Genomic DNA, 25576 nt, shown 5'->3' with positions numbered 1-25576 from the left:
AAATTGGAGTAGTATTACTCCAATATGCTCCAATTCTGCTATCTGCATAGAGTGGTGAAATTTATACATGTTATTTTTCCAGAGAGACTCAGGCTTCAGGCCTGAGTCTAGTTAATCTTCCACATGTTTCTGAATTGCCCTCTGTCAAAGGGCTTGTGTGAATATTTATTTAACATGTAGAAATGATTTCTGAATATTATAAACAAGTCAATGGGTAGTTGCTGTGTTGAATGAAAAAAATGGTCAAAAATGGCTCTTTGCAAGATGAAAACTAATGCCATTAAAGAAAAGTTATGCTAGCATTTCCTATTAATAGTACTTTTTTTCAAACCACTCTTGAATGAAAGTCCCAGGACCAACAATGTACACAGAAGTTGGCCCAGAAAAAGTTACTTTTAAGATGTTTGCTACTTTCAGAACCAATAAAACTGTTAGATAAAAGGTTTGGGAGTTCAGTGGAAACATATTTGGCACAGCTTTCATTGAGAATTTGGAGGTTTTTTTTTCTTTCTTGTAACTTTCTGGATTTTTACCCTGAGCTACAGAAAATCCCTCTAAATAACAGAAGTATAGCAGTATGTGCACATAATGTGAAACAGAAAAGGGAGATTTCTTTGTGATTTTTAGTTTTGTGGTATTATCAGTGAGTGAGCACACTTCAAAAAGTAGCAAATTATTTTGAAATTTTGAAGCCCAGAGCAAGAAAACTATATGAAGGAAATAGTAAATCCTGGCAGACAAGAATGAATGAGGTGATGACTGGATGAAGGTCTTTAAAAATATGACAACACTCTGAACGCTGCATATTGTTGAATAAAGATCCACATATCCTTCAAGATCTTGCAGTCTGGCACAGGTAATTGTTTTCCTGGTGAAGATGTATTTCTCTCTACTTCTCAGAGGAATAGAAATAGTGGGTGAGATGAAACTGAGCTACACAAAATAACTGCTGATGACAGTCTGATAGTTTTTTGTTTAAATACTTGCTCCATGGCTGTGTCAAGAAAATAGTTTTATATGGTGTAGGAATCACTCACTGGGTCCTTTCAAGCTAACCAAACTTGACACCATCACTCTGTTGTAAAAGCAGCATATTTTACCTCTAGGAAGAGACTTTACTTTTTTCAATAAAACCCACCTAAATCCTAGGTTTTCCTTCGTGAAAATACATATTAATAGAATATGTGTTATCTTTCTGCTATATAGAGTTATTTCATGAAAATGTTGTTAATTGAATAATAGTTTCTGCATAACGTAATGTGACCTTTCATAGTCATATACAGCCTGAGACACATCTTACTTCCTTATCTTGCCTCAAACTTTGATATTGCCAGTGTTATGCACTTAACTGTGTAAATCTGCCCCTCTTCTCCTCTCTGCCCAACCACTAATGCAATTGCTGAAGAATCCCAACCATCCTGATCCTACTTGCCCCGAGTCAGGAGCCGCACCTCGTGCACACTGAGCGCTTTGCAGGAATCGAGCAGGGAGCTCCAGTGCTGGATGCAGGGCAGAGCCTGTGGCAGGACCATCCCTGCCTCGGCAGGAAGGGGGCACAGGGTTCAGGGTGTGCAGCTGCACACCTGCTGCTGCCTTGCTGCTAGTTTGCTGCTCCTCTGGCTGGGTTCCATGTTTCCCATCAAGACCTGTGCCAGCACAGGTTTGTTATGAGCCCTCTGACGCGTGTGGATGATTGTGTCTCACCTGAAGCCCTCATGACTTCAGTTCACTGAGAACCACGGTCAGCCACTCCTGCTTTATGGCTTTGTTTACAGCCTGTGCTCGCTGCGGTTGAATTCTTCCTGATTTATGTCAGCGTGATGTCAGAGCAAGATTTTCAGTTTGGATCTATGTTGAAATCTTATCTTGCAAACAGTAACAGTTTGCTACTGACACTATCTGAACTTGGTCATTTTGTTTTCCTCACTGATGTGGCTTTGGTTTGGTTCATGTAGTTGTGGTCCTACCAGCTGCAAACACCATATTCTGCTTCAGCCAATTCTAGGTCATTAGGTTATGTATGCTAAAAATTATGAGCAGTGCTTTAATTTGCATAGTTATATCCACACATCATCCAGAGTGAATAAAAGCCAGATTGTAAAATAATTACAATCTCTTGAAGTAGAGCCAGCCTTACAGACCAGATCCATCCGTCTTCATTAATTTGTATACAGTTTTTTTTAACCAGAGCAAATTTTCTGAAGGTACTCGCATGGGAACGCTGAAACAGCTGCACAACTTTTATTTTGAAGAAAAAAAAGTTGAGCCTCGGAACAGTGTGTTTTAGAGAGAGAGAGAGAGAGAGAGTGACTCTGCATTTAAGACTTTGACCAGTATGTGTAAGAAGTGCTCTCATGGCTGGGATAATCTAACAAATTTTTACCTGGGTAGCACTTGGCAGAACTCCCCCCCTTTTCTTTCACAGTTGAAAGGAATCCAGTGCAGTTCTGCGCTTCGATCAACTTGACTCCAGTTGTGCTCAGCCTGCCCGGTTTGGTAGCGCACGGCTGTGCCTGGCTTATGTGGCCTCTATGGCCCTTTTCTGCTCCACTGTCAGAAAGAGGGAGGGAGGCTGCCCCCAGCACCAAAATACCATTCTGTGTGCTCTCTGCAGCACAGTAGCTAAGAACAAATTTCCCGATTACTCCCTGGGTTTTTTTGGAGTTATTTGCTGGAAGAAGTCTTTCCCCCCACTTTAAATGGATGATTGTGTTACAATCAAGAAAAAGCATCTCCAAAGACCAATCTTTAGGTAAGTGATACTATTATTACTTTGAACTGAAAATGTTATGAACTTTACTCTCTAGTCCTATTTGTTAACTTAAAGTTCGTATGCAAGTGCACAAAAAGTTGTTGAAGATAAAGGGTTTAATATTGCATAGCCTAGTAACATATTGCATGATTTTGGTTCTCAGAATTTAATTTTTTTCCACTTAAACTGAGACTTTATAAAAGTTATTTTTCTTCTCCTCTCTGTCCTCTGCATTCTCTAAAGTTTTGTGTGGGATTGTCTTTATTATGAAAGAGAGGCAGAGCATCTTTTGAAAACTTTTTTGTGTATTCTGTTTTCCTACAGCTCCAAAGCCCTTCAGTGTATTCTGGAATTATTAAACTTTAAAAGTGGAACATGCTTCTTGGCTGGTTTTGCTGGTTTTGTCTGGATGGCAGAGTTTTATTACTTGAAATTATACACCTTTCAGAGTAAAGTAGCCTGCTTGCTGGGATGTGCAGACAAGTGCTTAAAGTCTAAATGATCTGCAAGACACTTCTGATAGTAATGGTTCAAGTCTAAAGAGTAAGAAATTGGAATTTTAGAGAGGCGATTCTTCAAAGCATCTTCTATATATTAATTTGATCTCTGAAACATCTTTCTGATTATTTCATATTTTAAAGTAAATTCTAGAGTTGCTTTACAGGGTTAGATCTAGTTTACTTGTGCTTTCTACCACAGGGGACTCCTTTTTTTTTTTTTTTTAATCAAGTCAGGACAAATGACCTTGAGTTGGAAATAATATTTCTCAAACTGCTAGGAATAAGGTTGGAAGATTAAACAAATCTTCAATAGTTCACTCTTCTGTTTATGGCTGGTGATAACTTTAACAAAAACCCAACTCTTACTGGGTGACATCAGTAGGATATTGCAACCACAGTGTTGATATGACAAATAAATATAAGATTATACAGGGTCCCAGAGTAAATACAGGATTTTTATTTATTGGATCACAACTACTGATGTCATATATGATGGAAGTGCAGTAACAGTTGGCATTGCAGCTCCAGAGTAAATTCAGACAGGTAGTCATGCCAGGATTATGTCCTACTAACCTTAGATGTGGAGAAATCTTTCAGTACTATTGCAGTTGCAGGGCAGAGGGAGAATCTGGACACTAAAAGGTTACTATGGAAGTGAAATGGCATAACTGTTTACCTTAAATTTTAATCTTCTGTGTGTATCTGCTGTGCAATTTATATCATAAATTAAATTAAGCATTTTGCACTTCAATAAAAGGGAGCTAAAAAGTTCTTTCACAGAAAGCTTTTGACTGAAAATTAAGAGACATTTTAAATTTTCCTCAAGTGATATATTTTTATTTAAGGTAATAGTTTAATGGAATATAATTTTTTGAATATCAGTTACTATTTCCAAGGATCTGAGATAATTATCCTATAAGCTGTAATTAAGAAAAAAAATTTGAAATGCACGTTCTTCACAGTCTTTTGGGGCCATTAGAATTGTGGGTGAATAAATGCATGTTTCCTGATATTTGGTAATGTGCTATAGAAATCTGCTGTAGCTGGTGTAGTACTGGATAGTTTGCAACAGCTTTCTTAATGGATGTTTCCCTAAATTTTCTTGTGGGAGTGAACTTAAGTCAATGAAATACAAGAAGTTTCGGCATTTCTTACCAAAATCCATTCCATCAAATCAGTTCTAAATACAGAACGGCAACTAAATACTGTTGGCATGCTTAATCCAGAGTGAGAAAACCCCTAATATGGAAAGCCCCCAAAGAGTCCATGGCTCTGCAGTGACTCTTCTGGCAAATGATCCCTGTAATACTACAGTAAATGCTTAAGAAATGTTTCCAAGGTCGAGACCAGCATAATATTTTAGGTGGCTCGAACAGAAAAACAATCTCCGTATGTCATAAAGATTGTATCGTGTACAGTAAATACAGATGCAATCCTGTATTAAAGAGCTGGTTTTTTAATGCATGTTTTTTTCCTTATGACTTTGGAAAATATTTCTCTAGTGAAAAAGTGTTCTCATGCAAGCATTGTGAAGATTTAATCTCAGTCCTTTGAATCCTGTGATTTTTTGTCCATATAAGCAAAATGGTTTTACTGGGTACAAATCTTACATTAAGGTAACTGAATCAGCAGTCTCTACAATATTTTTCCTTGAAAAGAAGAGAAAAAATCCAAAGTTTGATATGTATTTATATTTACCAATGTTTTGATGACAGCCAACACTAATTATAGTTACTCTTTAAAAATACATCTTTCTTGGGAATTAAGTTAGAACTCAGTAAGTACCTATAAGTATCTTCCTACTTAGCAAAGTTGCATTTACAGTTGCATTTACAGTGTTGTTTTCCAGTAATGTAAAAATTAAATATTTATTCAAAATTATCCTTTAAATATTGCCAATACTCTACATAAGAGTGAGATGGGTATTATGTGTCAAGATGCAAAACTCAATGACAAGAAGATATTTCTGACTTATTTACAAATTTTTTGGAAGTTCTGAATTCATGAAGAAATAAAAATAAAATAATAGCGGGAACTGAGTGTAATGTTTGGTACTTGCTACCCAGTAGTGCTTGGAAATAACTAAATTAATTCAGAAATATAACTGTGTAAAAAAAAAGTCAAGCTTATGAATCACATTGATTGATTACTAAAGTACTAAAGCACATCAATTAGGATAAAATTTTTTAATTGCATCAGAAAAGATTGCCAAATACTTACAGATTCCTGCATTCATTAATGTCAAAGGAAGAATCTGCTACATACAAAGACATATTTCAACAGAACGTGTAGCTTGGATATTCACTGGCTATTTTAATGCTAACATAAATTTCTGAGGACATTCCATGTTTTTATTAACAACAGCATCTTGAGCATATTTGCTGTGACTGGATACGGTGAAATTAATTCAAATAGTAAACAAATCAGCTTTCTCAAAGAAAGCAATGGGAGCCTCATGGCTTCTTCAATTAGAATTGAACTGAATAAAGCCATATGAAATATACTTTATGAACAAATTCTTCTCTGTCAACTGCATAGATTAGATGACATAATAGTGTGCTAGTGCTCAAATTTCTATGAATTCTGTTAAAATATGAATCTACACGGTCATTAATCAAAACTTAAACTGAAGCTAACATTTTTCTGCACTCTGTTTCAGTTTTTAGGGAGTGGGTTGGGTTGTATGACTGGCCTTCCTGGTCTTGTCTGTAAATGGAAGAAAAAGGATCAGAGTGTCACAAGATAGGTTGTTCTTTGGGTGTCTTTGCCTTGGTAGGGTCCTCAAAAAGCCTGGAAATAGTTCAAGAAACCCATGGGCTTTGAGATTTCCAGATCAAAGACAGCTGGATAATAACAAAGAATTTGTCCTTGCTGTGTAATGTCTTTGATTTAAGTCTCGTAGTGTGTTTAAGATGTATTAACGCGTTGGCTTCAAAATTTTGTTCCGCACATTTTCTCTTTTGTTCTGCACATTTTCTGTGGTTTCATGCAATATTGGATCAAGGGTTTTCCCTTTGAGCAAGAGGAACAGGAAAATAGGAGCTGACGGTGCTGAAAGCCAGAGAGAGAATAAGGTGAAACCCATCAGTTTTCCTGCTCCTCTGGGAACTCTGGTGTCACCTTCTCTCTGGTGTCTGCTTGTGAGAAGAGCTCCTGGCACTGTTGCTGCCGTTCCAGGACCTTCACTCATTTACGTTTAAGAATGTTGTATTAACTGCAATTAACTAGACTGGATCTCTCTGGAACTTTGGATTCTCCTTCACCACGAAATGCCCCAGTCCAGTCCTTTGGTCTCTAGTCCCTCAAAATATATGTAGCTGATTAATTATTTTATTTTACACTAAGGTTGGTTTTAAATACTAAATGCTGTTGTCTACTGTAATCAATTGGCAGAAGCTATTCCGGCACTATTTCTTCACCACCATAGAGCACATAGGTTATTATATACTGTACAGAATATTGTTTACAGACACCTGATTTCCAGAAAATGTTTATGCTGCTGTGATTTGTGGAGTAAGAACAATCCATATCAATAACTTTTGAGTTTTAATTATAAATAGAGTAAATAATAATAAAAATTGTGTTTTGCATGGGCATAGCTGCTGTTGGCACCTTTTCGATTTGTGTCTGTGGAAAGGTACCAAATCAGAATAACAGATGAAGAAGCAACTTAGTAAACAAGTACCTGTGGGCAGCATAGAAAGTTGTAGACTTTAGCTGCTTAGAAGTTTATAAAAAAAGTATATTTTCTCCCTTTATTTTTAGCAGCCTTGAAGTGCTGTTTTCTTGACCTTTCACTCTAGGTGGACCTTGCAGACACTCCCAGACCTGCAGATGAAAGTCAGAATTTTAAATATAGCATGTCAGCATGAGAATTGAACTTAATGATGACTGTGGTGAATATGTCAATACGAAAATCAGTGGCTTTAGTGGCAGAGTAACACTGAGAAGCTGGGTAGGAGTTTTTGGAATTGAGAAAGGGAGAATGATGAGAAACTTTCTAGAAATAATCTGAAGCAAAAAAAAAAAAGGTGAGAATAAAGGAAAAGAGAAAAATGAAATTAAAGGAAAATTAAAGGAAGAACAGAATGAGTAACAGAATATAATGAGTAATGTGGAAATGTTAAGAAAAGCAGGTGGTGAGCTGACAAAGAAAATAATGAGCATTTGGTAATTTTCAGTTTTAAATTCTTACTCATCCCTTAATACACTAAAACATAAATTGTGGTAATTACTCCATGTTATCTGTAGGTAGACTACAGAGAGTGACACTGTTGAAATATATTGAATATTTAATGTTGGCCTGATGGTCTGTTTGGGACACTCCTGATGTGCTGTTTTGTAATATTCTTAAGCAAACTTTTCTAGAGTTAATGATGAATTCAAGAGGGATTACAAGATCAGTTACTGAGTCATTTTTCAATTGGCATGAGTGAGCTTTAATATTTCTTGTTGTCAAAAATGTCTGGTTTTCAAGGTGCTTTAAGGGATCTGGAAAATCCATTCACTAAGTGGATTCTGGTGGGGTTGTGGGTTTTGTTCAGCTTGCAAAAATTAGGTAAAGCAATTTCCTGATCACCAGAAATGGTGATAGATGGCTTTCATCCAGATCTTCATCTTGTATCTGAAACATTGCCCAACACAGAAATTAAGGCTGAATCTGAAATTGCGGCACTCGGGACTTGGTGTAGTGGGACTTGGCAGTGTTATGTTTACAATTAGACTCAATGATCTTAAAGATCTTTTCTAACCTAAATGATTATTTTCTTCTATGATTCTGTTCTCAAGTACTGCCATTCTGCTTGCTGCAGCTCAAAAGATTGCAGGCAATGTCAGACCTTAAAGAATGCTCCTCTTGCTATGTCATGGTGATTGTTATGGGATTTATGTGTAAATGTCTGTACTTCTGGAGAAAATTAGTTTGATTTCCTGGCGGCACCAACTGAGAAACAGTTTCTGCTGAGCTCATCTTTCTTAAATTATGAATCCCCTAACTTTAGAAAATTTACCTTTCACGACTACAACAGGTCCTGTTAACATCTCATTTGTAAACTAGATGTGTTTTCTTGTTGCTTTGCACAGACAAAGACTGGAACTTTTGTTTCATGTAAAACAGGTAAAATGCATTGGTTTAAAACGAAGGTATTCCAGTAACCTTTTCTATTGATAATGGACAATTACAAGGAATTTTTAAAACGTTGCTGTGAACCAAATTATTGGACTCCTTAATGCTGGAGAAAGGATTTCAGTGCTATAATGTGCTTCATTAAAATTAAATTAATATTTTACTTCAATAATTGGGGTGTTGTTTCCAAATAATTAACAGTATTTCAATGTTGTTCTGAGCAGAAATAAATTACCAAGTTCCCATAAAAATGTATAGAGATTTTAAACTATTTTCAACATGACTGATCTAGCCAGAATGATTGTCCCTTCAGGGCCTAAATTAAAATTTACTGTTGTGTTGCCAGGTCTCCCTTTTTGCATTCCATCCTCCTGGAATGTGAAAAACAGCTTTAATGATTCTATTACTTGATGTAAAACCAGACTACATAAAGGTTTCCTTAGGAATGTTGAAGTCTATGTCTTGGCCCTGGCTGAACTCTGTTCTGCTAGTGGCTGCTTCTACCTCCTGACTCAGCTTCTCTGCGTATTCTCTCGCTGTCTGTGCACTACAGTGAGATAGGCTGAAAAACATGCCCAGTTTGAAATGTTTGCTTCCTCAGTGTAGGAAGGAGTGGTTTCTCACCAACTTCTTAATGAGAACTTTTTCCTTGTGTACCTCTCTGCTTTCAGTCATCTCTTTGCTTGAGAAAACGAATCCAATTCTTCAGTACTTTTCACCGGGGACAGGGCAGCCCTGGCTGTAGGGACAGACTGCCAAGTGAGAGGCTGGAGAGCAGCACCATGGAAAGGGACCTGGGGGTCCTGATCGATGGTGAGCACGAGCCAGCAGTGCCCTGGCAGCCAGGAGGGGCAAGTGTGCCCTGGGAGACATCAGGGACAGCATCTCCAGCCAGGCAAGGGAGGGGATTGTCCAGCTCTGCTCTGCTCTGCGGCAGCCTCACCTCCAGTGCTGGGGGCAGTTTTGGGACCCACAATATAAAATAGGTATAAAGCTGTTAGTGTCCAAAGGAGGGCCATGAGGATGGGGAAGGGTCCAGAGCAGAAGGTGTATGAGCAGTGACTGAGGTCACTTGGTCTGTTCAGCCTGGAGGAGTCTGAGGGGAGACCTCACTGCAGCGACAACTTCCTTGTGAGGAGAAGAGGAGGGGCACACACTGATCTCTGCTCTGTGGTGACCATGACAAGACCTGAGAGAATGGCCTGTAGTTGTGTTGGATTGGACATTAGAAGGTTTAGGCTGGATATTAGAAAAAGGTTCTTCACCCTGAGTGGTTGGGCAAACAAATTATTTAGGGCATATATATTGGAAAAAATGGTATGTGCTATTGTATACACAGCTCTTTCTTAGATCACCTCGCTAAGACTTTCATTTTTGTTATTATCTTACTCATGTTATCATTCTCAATATGCTCTCCACATTGTTTTCTGCATTGTTGCTGCCTCATCCATTGCCTCCATCTTCTTTCTAAAACATTTTTTTAATTGTCTATATTAAAAGTTTTGTTGTGTGATGAAGAACATTACTCTAGATGAAATATTTATCTAACCTCCTGTATACTTGCAACTTTATCCATTCTGGTAGCTTCCATAATCTCTGACCACTGAGCTTTATTTCTTTATTTAAGAGAATATGCAGTGGATCTGAGCTGGGTCTTATGATACCCAGCTTATTCTTAGGCAGTAAACCATTGTTAATTATTTATTCAACCAGAGACATATCCTTATCTTAGGTAATTTCATCAAGTTGTATTTCTTTTCTTTCTTCATGAGAGTATCTCATTAGGACAGCAGGAAAGACTTTATTGAAATCAATATATTACATAAGCACTTCCTCCTTACACATTAGGCCAGTTAGTATAGCAAAGAAGAAAATAAAAGCATTTTGACGTGATTCACTTTGGGCAAATTAATTTTGGCTTTATTTTATTATGTTTTAAACATGTATGCTCTTATAAATGGATTTATTAGCTCTGAGGTTTTTTTCTTTCAGTGAATTACAGGTAAAGAGATAGATATGTTTCCCATGTACTTTACCTCCCCAAAGATAGGGAGGTAAAGGCCCTTTCCTCAGCCCTCTAATACACTCTCCCTATTAGTTTGTGAAGTTCTAGCTAATGACAGAGCAACACTCAGCTAATTCCTCAGTTAAGTCATGGTGAATTTCATCAGGTTTTGCCTATGCAAATCCATGTTAGTTTCATTCATTTTATGCCTTAGCTTTTCTGATTTAATTCCCATTCTCACTCTGTTTCTTCTGCTCCTTGCTTTCTCCTTCCTTTTCCTATAACTTTAGGCTCCAAGATTTCATCATTTTAAGCAGAATTTGTTTGCACTTTCCTATCATGTTTTTATTATTGTGCATAAAACTGAAATAATGGCCCATCATTTCTCTCCCTCTGTAATTATCTCTACTTCTTGAAACAACTAGTTGTCTCCAACAATATGCTCTGCCACGTTATTTTATTGAAAAAAAAACCTCAGAGCTCTGGTCTCATTATCTTTCTGTGCTTTTGGCATTTTCTGTACTTCCTCATCTTGGCAGTGCTTTGTAAATTTGCTTCATTATTTGGTCTCTGCTGTAGTGGTCTGTATATCTCCATTCTCTTTGCCTGACACCATTTGACTGCATATTTATCTATCTCTTGTGGGCCTTTAGCAGGAGATAGAATTCTTGCTGTGCTGCTGATTGCTTCATGGCTTTGAGGATTGTGTCTGGCAGTGCCAGCAGCAGGGACCAAGAGGGAACAGTACCAAGTGAGAATGGATCACATGCCTCAGGCAGAAGAACATTTTGACCATTATCTTGCGCTGACTCGTCCTAGCAGAAGAGTGAGGTGTGAATTTTCTCACCAGCAGGAATCCGTCCTCTTACTAGAAGATTTGGGATTTGGGTGTTGTGACTGGCAGTGAAGGCAGAACACTGGCATGAGTAGGCAGTCTTATGTGGCTGCTGGTATAACTGCAGCCTTCACTAGTTAGCTAATTTCCTCAATCCATGCTCTATATTCTTCTTGGTGAAGTCCATTGTTCCAGGAAATGTCATGCTGAAACACACCCTCCTGCTCCTTTCCTGAACTGTGGAGGGACATCCTTGGCAGACATTTCCTAGACTGAGTGGCACTTCTGGCCAGCTTTCTTTGGCAGGAACACAAGTCTGGTTGTTAACATCAGGGTGGATGTCCACAGCTTCAAGATGGTTTTATGGGCTAAGACTTACCAGATGCAAACTGGAGAGATAGTGGTATTGGCAGCATTTTGCTTTCCACCCACTATGGTTTGTTTCCTCTGTAGCATCTGAAAGACCAACGGAAGGACTTGCCTCTGTGACTATTATCCATAGGTAAATTCAGCAGGCCATCTCAGTTTGTCTCTCAGATTCATTAGATTCCTACTGCATGCCAGATTACTGTGACCTGAAGACCATAGTAATGTCTAAGCATACCTTATATCACACATTATGTATGTACTAATTCTCACCAACCAGATGGAGAAAATAAATCAGGGCTGCAGTATTGAGCAAAAGCTAAAGGGTAGAACCAATTCTCCAGTCAAAAGACTGGGAAGACAGTTTGGTGGTTGCTGTGTCTTTGCTGTTAGGAATTACCTCCCAGAGGGAGTCCAGTAGCAGCAGTAAGTTCTCCTTCATTAGAGTGCAGTCAAATAAATTAGTTTAAATACTTGCCAAAGGAGGTTGAAATTAATGTTTGACTTGGCACTGGAAGAACTGCTCACATGGGCAATGAAGCCAGGAGTTACCACCCCTCATTTAAAGATGGAATGTGACTCCAGCTAAACTTAGTGTGGGCTAACACACTAATTGCAAATTTGCATCTATTCTGCTGGTAAATAACCTGTGATTAAATTCAGAAGTGAAAGCAAAATTAATTAGGCATGCTGAAGACAGTCTGGAGAAGTGTCTTCTGAAATTAAGTTAAATCAAACTACTAGAGAAACAGCATAGATTACATACATTGCAAATTTTTCATGTTTAGGGTTTAAAAGCACACCTGCTGTTCTACAAGGACTGGCTTAAAACAAGAGAAGGGGAGGTGTTAATACATGAAACTCTCCTTATTTTGTATAGTGAATATTCACAGAATATAGAGTGACTGGATTAACTGGATTGCTATCATCACTATACCAAGATGTTGTGTAGGTCCTGGACAGATCCATTAATGTATTTTGGTATTTTGTAGGCTGCAACACAAATGTCTGAAACTTCTATATGAAGTGGCCTTCAGAGATTGCCAGATAAGCTCTTATAGAAACTTGCAGACTGGTTTGTAAAAGGGTTTGATTTCTCTATAATAATATTTTTTTCCTTCAAGGTGATTCTTTACTTAAATAAAAATGTGATTCTGCAAATACTATGCCCATTAGAAGTCATTATAAGTCTGCTGAAATTGAGGAAACTGTGCATAAGAAAACACTGTCTCTTAGGGTTGAAAAGTCTTGACACAGGGTTTCACAGTATCAGTTAATGCAAGGTAAATAAACATTTTGTCCAACACTGATTTGGATTGAACACAGAGTTATTTTTACTTTGATTCTCCTACTAATGGAAAAAAAAACCATAAAAATGTCTGCAGTACATGGAATGATGATCAAATTGCATTTAAATATAAAAAAGTGTAGTAGTTTTGGTTCTGCAATTTGAGGTTTCTTGGCCAATGCACTAATGCATGTCACATTTGTAAAGAAGTTTGAAGCAAGTTAGTTAGCAGCCTGGACATATTCATAAACTGTTCTCTTTTAGGGCATGTAATCAAAAGTTCGAGCAAGTGTGGTATATGCAACAGTTGTTGAATCAGTTTGCAAAATAACATTTCTTTAATGTGAATAATTTAATTTTAAAGCTCTACCATGTAGCTCTGCAGAAGCTTCAGCCCAGATTCTGGGACAGATGCTACATATTTCTCAAGATTGGTGCTGCTCTGTGTGAAGACCAATTGAGAAATAGTGCACTATTGTTAATGTTACCTTTGTCATATATAGATGGTGCAGTACTTCAATATCAGACGATACACTGCAGAAGGAATCTGAATGTTGCAATTTCACAGTGTGCAGTAATTAAAAAAAAATGCTTTAGAGATTTTTTCACCTCTCCAAGAGAAAGAATCATTTATTTCACGTCCTTTTTTATGTAGAAATTTACAAGTGAACAAAGCAGGCAAATGACATTAAGGAATTGTTAAATGATTGTTTAGTAATTTATTTATAACCAAATACTTGTTTGGCTTAATTTATGCATTGATGAATTTTACAAACAAAAAGGATAACTCTATTTACCTGTCCTGACTTCATGCTCATAGAGTACATATAGTTACTCAGAAGAAATCTCTATTTCAGATCCAGTAACAAGTATTAGATAAATAATATCTTCTATGAGGGCAAAAAAAAGGTAAAATGATTAGAAATAAAGATTCTACCATAATTTATGTAAATTATTTAATGCTTAATTACTTTTGTTAAAAAGACAGCTCTAGTACTCTTTTATCTGATTTAAGCTTGATTCATCCACTTTTATAACTTTGCTAGATGGAAATATCTCTCCTTTTGAACTTTTGCCCCTTAGCTAGACACTGCAGACTTTTCTATTTTATCTATACATATGTATATATGTATGTGGGTGTATATATATATATATATATATATATATATATATATATATATATATATATATAAAGAAAATTCACTCTGAGGCATTATGTCCCTTATATTAATGGATTTTCTCTCCAGTTGTGTAGCCAGTTTTCAAAATCTTCCTTGAATTATGAGCACCTGGTTGGATACTGGTGTTCAGTGTCAATCGCCCCAGGATGAGATGCAGAGGTATACCACTTCTACATCTATTTAACATTCCCTTGTTATATGTCCAAAATACTACTTTACTCCCTTCAAGTACAATATTCAGATGATTCATTTTTGCATGGCATCCCTCATGATACTTATGGAAAACCACATGTGTATATTTATCTGTTTAATTGAAAGCTTAAAAAAATAGGTCAATTAAATTTATTCAATATAACAAAATGACTTCTGTTCAAATGATCTGACCTAACATGGCTCCCCTACTGATGTCTCAATCACTGGGTTAAAGAAATATTTTCAAACTTAGCTTTGTGATTCTTTCAGGAGTCAGCAACAGATGACTTTGTGATTATCCTACGCCGTGACAATTAAGGCACTCCCATAACATATAAGTAAACCCTTCCATAAATCAGACAGAGGGAAGATTTAAACAATCGTAAACCTTAATGATCAGGTGGATTTTAAACTGTGTTGATTGTTCGAAGTAATTTATGAAATCTCCTGTCATTTTAATGATGTGAATTTTTGATCAGATTTTAGGAATTAAAATAGCTATTAAAATTAATTTATTAGTTAAAAGCAAACATGCACTTATAGTAAATAATTTAAATTGAATTTCTTATCCAGTCTTTTAACCCCATGTGACAGTCAAAACTGATTTGTAAGACAAAGTGGAGTCCCTTCTGCAGTTCCTTGGTGTCTACCTTGATGCCTTCCAAAAGAACTAGGTTTATTGCAATACTCATCAGATTTGCAAGGCAACAGAGAGACTTTACACTTCAAACCACATGGATCCTGTCTCTCTGAAGTTCCCTGCCACAGACATGTTTAATTTCCTGCTTACAGGGAACCTTCTGTCTGGGCCTCAGCTCTTCAAGTGGGATATCTCAAAACTCCATAAGGTTTCACCACAAAGACCATGAAAGACATATTTATTCCCCCTATTGCTCAGTCTGTTACTGATTTGGTTCCTTTGGAAAAGAATTTTCAGGAGGAGGTACAGCAGATGCCAGTATATTTGTCAGCACCAGCTGAGCCAGCCATCCCCATCTTTAATCATACTCTTTTATCCCAGATGATTAAAAATCCTTCCAAAATCTCATGAGAAAAGTTGTTTGACATCTATGTGGAAGCTGTCCAGGAAAATCCTTACAATGCTGGATGTATTGCACCCAGCTGTGCCTCGATGGATAGCTTTACCCATTGGTGAAGAATTCTTGAACATGGAGAAACTTGGTTGGCAAGCAACAGCTTCCTTCCCAGCAATCTCCAAGAGAGCAGCTTGTCATTAGTGTGGGCCTTCATGTGAGCAGCTCTTATATTTGTCCTCTGCTGGAGTATCTGGTGAAAGAAACAATGAGCAGGAAGTCTAAACAAAAGTAGTTTAAATCCCATCCGTATGTAAAAGTCCAAATATAATTGTTCTATGAACTCCAAAACTGAATTCCCACAACCACTTCACAGAATAATTTCATGAGGGCCTGAGGGAGTTTTAAGTCCTTTATGAAAAATGCTCAGCTTGTAAACAGAACATCACTGAAGACCCTTAGTGATGATTCAGTAGATTGTCACACCATTGCAACACATATCTGACATTCTTCAGCATTTGAGACAGCTCCTTAAGGATTGCAGTTTTACTGCAAATGGTTTACGATTTATGTTAAAGTGATGGCATCACTTTCAAAAGTGATGGCAAGGATATTGAAAGTCAGATCTTCATCATTAGAGGGAACATGATGTCAAAAATAATTAGGCAGGCTCTGCAGTTGTCCTTGTGTGAGAGATACTTTGATCCACAGTGGTCTCATGGCCCTTCACTGGAGCAGTCTTGCTGCACTGGTATGGAAATATGAAGCACCTTCTGAGCTCAGTACTGTGGGTACCAGTTCCTGTGCATTTATTCCAATATTGTCATATCTGATACAAATCCATATGAAATACTTCTGGCAAAGTAATAAAAGACCTCCTACAATGACTACCATTCTATCAGTTTCATAACAACTTCATGAAAATCCAGACTGTTCCCATATTACCAAACCTGAAATTTGACCAGACAGACCCAAATTGCACCAGGAAATACCATATGTGCAGTATCAGGTCCAAGCAGGAACATGGTTTGTTTTACTTAGTTTTTTTGCAAATGTGCAAACAATGGTTTATGGTAAGTAAAAACTGTCTTTGGTCCCAAACTTCTGTCTGACAGCATGAAGCAGGTCATTCCAGCTTCACAAATATTTATTTTTTTTAGCTCTAGCTAGATAAACATGCTGTCAATTGTAGAAAGAGTGATTTGTGATTCTGTTCATTTATTTGTTTTTAATTTGTTCAATGTTCAAGATGTGAATTAAGGCTGGGCAGCATTGTGTCAGACTTTCTTTTCTGTAAAGTGGTCATTAAAGATGACTAGTGGCTTGCAGTTTCAAGAGCAGGATGTTTGCCTCCTTGGAATCTTTTAAAATTGGTCCATTTTTCTGTAATTTAAAATTTGTCAATGAAGTTTTGATATATAAAGACTTGCAGTTAAAAGTGTTCCTTAATTTGAGCAGAAACCAACAAAATTATAGATGTTGGAAAGTAAAGTTGCCTTTTAGGATAAAAGAAATTTATAAATTTGCAAGACTAAATGTTAAAAGCTAAGTTAGGAATTGATAAATCAGACTTACAAATGCGTGTTTCACTTTGTGTAAAATACACTTCCTAACTTTTTGAAGTCCTTTCCATTTTCTGCTTTGAGAATATTTGGCTTATTTCAAACATCTGGTACTAATGTTTCTACTGAGCATACTGGAATCATAAACTCTAGGAATACCAGAGGAAGCTGACAGGTGATTTCTGTGAGGATGTTCTGACTATTGAATATATTTCACATTTCCTTCCTGAATAAGCCCCTCAGCAACTCCAACAAAAATTCATGTCCCTGGCAGTAAATAAAAGCAGCAAAATATCCTCACAAAGAAACTGTAGAGACACTTAGAATATGTTCAGAACTTGAAATTTTTATACCTATATGTATCATTGAGAATCATAGATTTTTTTCACTATATTTTAATTTAAAATATGTAAAGTCATAATTAAAATATGTAATCTCTGTCTGAGATACAGATTTAGTTAGGGATGTCTTTATCTTATCAGAACTTTTTTTCTTTTGAATATCTCTCAACAAAAATAAATATTGTCCCGTTTTTATTGCCTTTTTGTAGAAGAGCATCTCAAAATACTTTTGTTATTTAAGTTGGAGTTACAATATGGAAATCTTTGATAGTATCTGACCTTGAGTAAAGTGGGGTTTCTTTTGATGTGGTAAGTGAATATATAAAAATTAGTTTCTTGTATGTAAAGTATTACAAGTTTTTCTTTTCCTGGGACGTATTTTATCCATGAGTTCTAGGTACATTATAGATATACAAAAGTTGGGGTTTCTTTCTGAATATTTATGGAACCTTATGCGTACAGTGCCTGTTACAAACTGATTGAAGTAGACAGAAAAACTTTGTCTCATTTCAAGTGTATACAGTCTATTGTTTCTATTCTGCTTTAGAGATGAGATGCTCTATCTCCTACTCAAAATATTTCACAATAAAAAATTCAACAAACTGGAGAGCATTTGCACAAAAAAATTGCTAATGTGAATATGAATTGAAATAGCGCAGGACAACTACCTGTAAGAAAATGATATTTAAAAGGAAAACAAATAATTCTTATTTTGAAACAAATCTATATCCTTTGAATAGCATTTCTCAAATGGGAGGTCATGATCTGCTAACACAATGATCTACAGCCCTAATAGGAGCCAAACACTCTGGCTGTGCTGTGCTCAGTGCTCCTGCAGTATTGCTAACATCTGCTGCAGTAGTCCCTACAGGAGATGGGGGGACTCAGGATTTCTGAAAGAAAAACAACTTTGCATGCAGACAGACCTCTGGGCAGTAATGCAATTCAAGTGGGAAATGAAGACAATAAAGATATAAATATAGTAGAAGTAATAGAAATTGCAAAATGTAGTTAGGTGAAAGTTGCCCGACACTGCACTTTGGTTAGAGAGACCGGTTTCCTTCATTCATAACCTTGTCTAACCCACTTTGAAATCCTGGTGATTTTACTTTAAAGTGGTTTATAGATTTCTTGGTACTTGAAATGTGACAGAGAGGTCATTTTGTCATCTGTTTTGTATATTTTATTGGCTTAATGAAGTTTTATCTCTATTTGATAGTGAAAACCTTCTACAAAATTTTGTGTTAATAGACTGGGTTTTTAGCTTGGTAGGGTTGTTAAGCACAGCCTCCAGGGAATTCTGTCTAACTCAGGGAGAGACTCTGTCTTCACAGCTCCTCTGTGCCAACTGGGTTGGATTTGGAATTCCAAAGCAGCTATGCCAAGGGACTTTCCAAGCCAGTCACATTGTTCTCCAGAGTGCTTTTTGTTCGCAATTTTGCTATGGGATTCCTGATTCCTGCAGACATGAAGCTCAGGGCAAAAAATCAAGTCATCAAAATTATTCAAACTATAACTGCTCTATAAAGCTGAGTAAGAATCTGCTCAGTAAAGGATATCAAAAGCACTCACAGATTCTAGGTTTTATTTACATTCATGAGAAAAAAAAAGTAAAAAGAGAAACATCTTAATTTTGATGCCAGCACAATATCAGCATATGTTCTGGTTGCTTTCTTCCTGACAGCTCCATGTACAATATAATACAGTTAGACCAGAAAGCTGAAATGCTGGTCCATTCTTTGTGCCAGATTTTTCTTTGTTGATACTCTAAAACTGAAGTCCTGACATGCACAGCTTTCATAACAGAGTAGTTACCTAATTACTTTTGCTGCATAAGAAAACATCTCCTTTCCTCCCCCTCTCCCCACAAAAAACCTTTGTAGAAATAGAACAAAGTGAAACATAAACCAATGCTATTAAATATTTCCATGATCTGTTCTGGCCATGACTAAAAAGGTATTGAAATTTTTTCTGTTAAAGAGGAGCAAAAAAAGAATGTAAAATTTATCTATGGACTTCTATTAAACAATGAAAATATCACGCATTCTCAGGAAACACACAAATCAGAAATACACCAAAAAATACTTGATTCTGCTCTCAGTATTTGTTTTAGTTATGCTTCTCTCAGTACTAGTTCATTAAGTTCTTTCTCCTCTCTCAAGAGTTACTGCAAAGAAAACCTCTAAAATCTGTTTTACTATGAGAATGCAGCACCGTCATCAAGGCAACGAGAGTGCATAAACAGTGTCATTGCTTGGCAAAGTCCCTTACTGTCCTACCCCCAGCTCACTTGGTAATTTTTGGTATGATGTGGCCATCTGAGTTTTCTCAGATGAGAAGGTTTATAGCATGCAGAGAGCAAAAAGCTCATGGGAAAATTCCTTTTGTAGCCTTTTCTCTGTTATTCTTGACTTCTTCTTAGTCCTCTATTCTCATCTGTGTAAAATGTGTCTGCTATAGTACAAGTCTTATTTTAGTTGCTGTGAAAGTAGAGTAGAATTCTTCATAAAGTTACTTCAGTAATGCTTCAGTTTGATGAAAAAGAGGAACTTGAATTTCTTTTAAAAAATCCAATAGAAAAGGGATATGATCTTAAGATATTTTAGCCTTGTAATTTGAGAATTAATTTCTGTCAGACACAGACAGGTGGTCAGCCTACAGTTTGTTTAGATGATCTTACTTTTTTGATGTTAAAAAAATATTTAATTTTACTTACTCCCAATGAAAGAATCTTAAACCACATTCTAGAAAAAGATTTTGACTGATTGATGTATACCATTCTGTGAAACTGCATATTTTAAATAGCAATAAAAAAGCTTCTGAATCTTTGGCTTGTTCCTCACCATCTTTATATTGTGTTTATTTTTGATTGTATCCACAGCCTCTTAGGATTCTCATGTATTTTGAAAAAGGAGAGAAAGACTTTAATTTTGTGGGTTCAAAGTAGCATATCAGTAGGATTATAATTTCATTTACAGCTGATGATTGCTCAGGTCCCATTCAGAGAAGACTCGAAAAACAGTGATGAATTCTTTTGGAATGTGAGCTCTCTGTTAAGTCTTACCCCATCTGGACTAATGTTATGACCTAAAAATGTATTATCCTGGAAACAGGCCTGAAACTTTTTTTTTTGCTTCTTATTCTGCATTAAACATGATTGTGCATGCTCAGTGAACACTGACGTCTTCAAGCGTTGATCGTATCTTCAGATATGCTTTCAGAAATAAATAAGGGCTGTCATTCACTACATTATGAACAACATTATGATAAACAAAGTAAAAATAGATATTCTTTGACTTAAAAGAATTTTCTGAAGAGATTTCAAGAGATTTCATTCTTCTACATTTCTTCTTTTTATGTTTAAACAAATATTTGGTCATTAATGGTGAAAGATCATAAATAGTTTCTATAACATTACCAAGCTGCCTCTATGTTATGCAACCCTCTTCAAAGAGATGTGGGCAAGAACTGTGTTTGATCATTAGTGCATGCACAGGTAAAAAAACAGTTACATGGGAAACTGTGCTAAGTAATGGTTTTCCATGCTGGGCCTGTCAGCAGTTTTGAAACTTTCCCAGGATAGAGGAGAAAGGTACAAAGTGGATAAAGAAGCAGATTCAGTTGTAGATTTACCAGTGCTTCAAAATACACTCACCTCATGCCACTTGGTTTGGAGAGTCTATATACCAAAAAAGACTAATGGGAAAATCTGTGCTACATCCTATCTCTGCTATTTCTTACATCATTTATATAAAATTTGATGAAGGTCTCCTTTTGATCTCATTGATTTTAATCAGTTTTCTGCTCATATTTTAAGCCCTTGTTCCTCTGCTTAATTAAAGTGATGTAGATTCTTTCAATATCAATTTTTTTTTTCCTTACAGTTTATTTATTTACCAGCTTCTTTTTTGCCACAACTTTGTCAATCTATTATATTTCCCAGCATTACCTTTTCTTCCAGGCAGAATTGGCTTAGTAGCTAAGCTAAGCTACAGCATACAGAGACAGTCCAGCACATGAACACCTCTCAAGGCTCTAATGTTTAGTTAAACGATCTTTCTACAAATATAGGTGCAGAAAAGAAATATTTCAAGACTAGAACTGAAAACATTCACAGCAAGGTTTTCCTCCACTGGTATCAGAAAAATTACCTAGCTAATGCAGTGTTTTCTCATTCTGACATTAGCTGTGACCTTGTGCAAAGGCCTTTCCAAACTGTTGATTTCCTTTCAAAATACAGTTTCTGGCTACATCTAAGCTTACTGGTGTCTCTTGTCTGAGTCCTTGTGTGAAGACCACCTGAACAAGAAAACATAGTAATTTGGACCTGTTGCTGGAAGTAAACAGAGTTCTGAGAGTTTACAGAGAGTTGCTCTAATGTGTAAAAGTGAAGGTGATGAGGTATCAAACTGGGTGGCCTGTAAGCCAGAAACAGTTCTCAGTTTCCTAGTGTGTTGGTTTGTACTGTCATAGGAATTTAGAAGGTACATAATTCCCCAAAAGAAAACAACTATTTGGTTGCAGCAGCCATGAGACCTTCATTGTACAACACACACTAGGGATGCCAAGTGAGCTTCTTACCTGTGATGTAATTAAAGGTCAGAAAACCACAGCCTGTGCGCTCTTATAGGCATAGCTTTGGTAAGGAACAGCCCATTTTGTGTTCCACTGAGACTGGAATTACACCCTGCAGTGTCATTAAGACTGAAGCCTCAGTCTACACCTACTCTACACTGAGGTGCCCTTGGCTGCAAGCTTCCTTCCCCTCCCTGCCACAGCAGCATGCAGCAGTAGCCAAGAGGTGAGTCAGTGTAGGCAGGTGAGCTGGGGAGAGCCCTGCCCCGTTTTTTCTTTACTCAGATTTTGAAGAGTGCTTTCATTTCCCTCAGGCTGCTGAAGTGACTCAGCTTGTGGCCACCCCAGGGAGCCCCTTCTGGAGAAACTGCAAGTAGCACATGGATGATGGGAGGAGAATGCACTATGGTCGCTGCACTGGGTGTCAGTCACTTTTACCCTCATTTGGTGGAGCGTGACGTTAGGTCTGTCTGAATGGGTGGAGAGCAGTTCTGTGTAAAACAATTGGGCAAAAGTTGGCCCTGATATACCAGATTCATCACTGTTATCAATAATTCACATAGATGCACTGTATTCTTAATAGTTAAGGCCAGGAAATTATCTCAAGGACGGGTGCCTGTCAATATATTTTATCACTTCCGTGTCATTAGTTTAACTTCCTTGTATATTTAATTATGCTGAGAACTCTGAAATTCCAATTTGCAGTGAAATTAAGTTCAGTAGTAAACCTATGACCATTTCAATTCTACTGTCGCCCCTAAATGACACGCAAAGTTTGTTTTGCCTTGTGCAGAGAGATGCATGTCTCTTGTACAGCAAAAGAAATCTGGACAATGGACTTCACATCTCTTGGCCATTCCGGGGACACGACCCTGTAATGGCTGTGTCACAGAATCATTGTTCACAGTATAGCCTGTTCCTCTCTCTTTCCATTACTGCATGTTTTTTTTAGCTGAAGCAAGTTTGCATAGTGTATTGGAAATATAAACAGAGCTCTAAAAGCCACAAGGCATCCTTAACTACAGAGCCATGAAACCTTCTGCTTCACAAATAAGTATCATGTTTTCTTTGGACTTATTAGCATTTTCTCACTATTACTATTTTCCACCAGTGATACTATTTTAGTACATCAGAGTTAATTTCAACAGTTTTAAAAGGTAGAAAGTCACTGTATTGCAGCAATGCTCTTCCTCCTAATTGTCCTCAGAATGAAAAGCTCTTTCTTATTTAATAACTTTTTAGAAAAGGAAAATTTCTTCCTGTTATGTGATTTGTTTTCTCTGTTATCCTGTTTCATGATAGTTGCTGAACACTGCTTTAAATATTTTGCCAGTTCAGATTTGTTTCTCAAACAAACAGGAGGTTTTTATAACTCACCCTGAATCAACCACCTAATTTTGGAAAGCAAAACGTTTCCATGTTACAAAGATTAGCCAGTAAATGAATACTAACTTTTGTTTCTCTGTGACATAAATAACAGGCAGAACAACTTTGTTCTGGGCATTTTTTTTTCGCTTTTAGGACATAAAGGGTAAGCTTTTTTCTTAGTGATTAAAACATTAAATTAGGAAAGTATCTGCAAAGACATTGATAAACTGTGCAACTTGTTAAAACATTCTGAACTGGGACAATCATGATATTTAATGGCATCCTATTGCATAGCATAGTTCTTAACTCACTAAGACTGACTGGTTGCTGCTCTGTGGAAGTTTCACCTGTGCATTCATGTTGACATCAGCCAGGTTTATAGGGACGTTCAGCAAGATCAGTAATTGGCACTAAACATAAAATTTTCTGTTTGAAAAGAAAACAATGGATGCAGGAAGGAATGAGTATCAAGAGGGTTTGAAAAGTTTTGGCGTATTATTAAAAGGAAATAGTTAATAATTGGATTAAACTTTAAACTAAAAACACTTTCCTCTTGGCTTTATTAAAAATATCTCTTTAGATTTTAAACGAGAAAAAGACACCTATAGACCAACTGTAGTCACCATGACAACAACTTAAACTCACAAAACACACAGCAGAATTACTTGGCAGCATAGTTACTTACAAGCTAATACATCAATTCAGCAAAACATAGGCTAACACTTCACCTAAAATAATTTCTTTTTTTTCTTTCTTAATACGGGAACAAACTGTAGAGCACAATGAACATGAACTCAGGCTCTGCCTTATTTTTGGAATGATTTTTGTGAATTTCTTTTGAATAACTAAAATATTTTCTTTCAAACACAGTGGGGTTTTTTTTTGTTTTGTTTTGGTGGGGGTTTTTTTTGTTTTTGTTTTTTTGTTTTTTTTTTGATCTGTGATCATCTACAGGGGGGGTTTATGTATTTCAACCAGAGATGGCAATGACCTACTAGTATCAAGTAATATATCTTTTGCCAATACAAAAATATTCCCCTACACTGATTGTTATTGTCTAGTCTAGTTTTAAAAGTTTAAAGCTATGTGGATTCCATTGTATCCCCTGGGAGCCCAGTTTGTTTCACTGCCAGGAAGCTTTTCTGATACTCAGCCTCAATTTTTCCATGTTTAATTTCAGGCTATTAATATGAGAGTCTTATACTGAATAACTGTTCTACTTTTTGTTATGATCTTAAAATATTTGTAGATGCTGTTAGTCCAGTCAAATGTGAACCAATTTATACTTCATTATTTTTAACTTTCCTCAACTGAGTATTTAAAGCTCCTAGTTAATGCTCTCTTTGAGCAATTTCTACTTTCCATGGATTTGCTTTGTTATAGGAAAATTTAATTTCATTAATTTTCTTATAGCAAAGTAATATGAGAAATAATGCCCTCTTTCTTTTCCAAGATGTAGTTAAATATATCCAGATTACAGAATTATTTTTAATTGCACACTAGCATGAATATTGGTCTCCTGAAGTCTATCTCAGTAGTATTTATTTTCATCTCTCCCCTTGAAATGCATATTGAAATATATTCTTTCACCTTTTTGTTTGCCTCCAGTGCTATGAGATTATTTTTTAACATTGTTTTCTGTGCCTTTGCAATATCTGTGCCTTTAAAATCGTCTTTGTTACCACCTGACTTTAAAACCTAAAAATTCCATCAATGCTTTTCCATTACTGAAAAAAAGTAAAAGGTTTTAGTCCAGGATATTACCAAAGACAAAAAACCTCATCCTGATGTTACTGTGTTTATGATTTTCATGCCAATTTGTAATTCTCAAAAATACCTCCCTTGGTGAGCAAATTTGAATTACTTTTCCAGGTATTCAAGTGTCTAAATCTTTCTGGAAAACTGGTGATATAATTTCTACTCTACTTAATCAATCTACTTGTTTTAGTGTTACATCAAGAAGACACTTGAGATTACTTGGTTCAGCCCTTATAAATAGCAGAAAGTTAAATTGCTCACAATTCCATTATTCCCCAGCTAATCAGCATGTTATTCTCCTACTCTATGTTCTGAATTACTAGGGACATGAAAATTCAAATTACTCATTGATAGCCACCGATGTTACAGTTTACTTCTTTTGGCTATCACTTTTTTGTTGCTGTTGCTAGTTTTTTTCTTTTCTTTTTTTTTTTTTGGTTAGGATTCATTGGTATGTATGAAACTCTTTCATATGCAAACCTGTTCATGATGATTATTGTGATTAACAAGAAAAATCTCAAGACCTTGCTTTTAGCAAGTGCTAATGAGAGTGACTTCAATTATCAGCATAGTTTAAAACTAGGGGTGGGTTTGCAGGAATATTGTAATGATTTTTCCTCAGTAAAGGTAACTTTACAGTGTGAAAAAGGAAAATTTAGTCACTGATTTGATAATCAGGAAGAAGGAGTTTTTT

General features: G+C 36.4%; 1 protein-coding gene across 6 annotated transcripts in view; it reads left to right on the top strand.

The window, feature by feature from the left end:
- PDE1A (phosphodiesterase 1A) overlaps window positions 1-25576 on the top strand; it is a 148416-nt gene that overhangs the window by 38723 nt on the left and 84117 nt on the right. The window contains exon 1 of one of the 6 annotated variants that reach the window (XM_038141802.1): window positions 1922-2752. The exons of the other annotated variants lie outside the window; for them this stretch is intronic. Within the exon in view, the coding sequence (XP_037997730.1) occupies window positions 2700-2752 (53 nt within the window). The 5' untranslated portion in view covers window positions 1922-2699. Of the gene's footprint in view, window positions 1-1921; window positions 2753-25576 lie in introns of those variants that run through there. 6 annotated transcript variants of the gene reach the window in all.

This window comes from Motacilla alba, chromosome 7, assembly GCF_015832195.1.
Source record: "Motacilla alba alba isolate MOTALB_02 chromosome 7, Motacilla_alba_V1.0_pri, whole genome shotgun sequence".
NCBI lineage: Eukaryota > Metazoa > Chordata > Aves > Passeriformes > Motacillidae > Motacilla > Motacilla alba.
The sequence above is the reverse complement of the archived record's forward strand: the minus strand, read 5'-3'. Positions and strand labels throughout refer to the sequence as shown.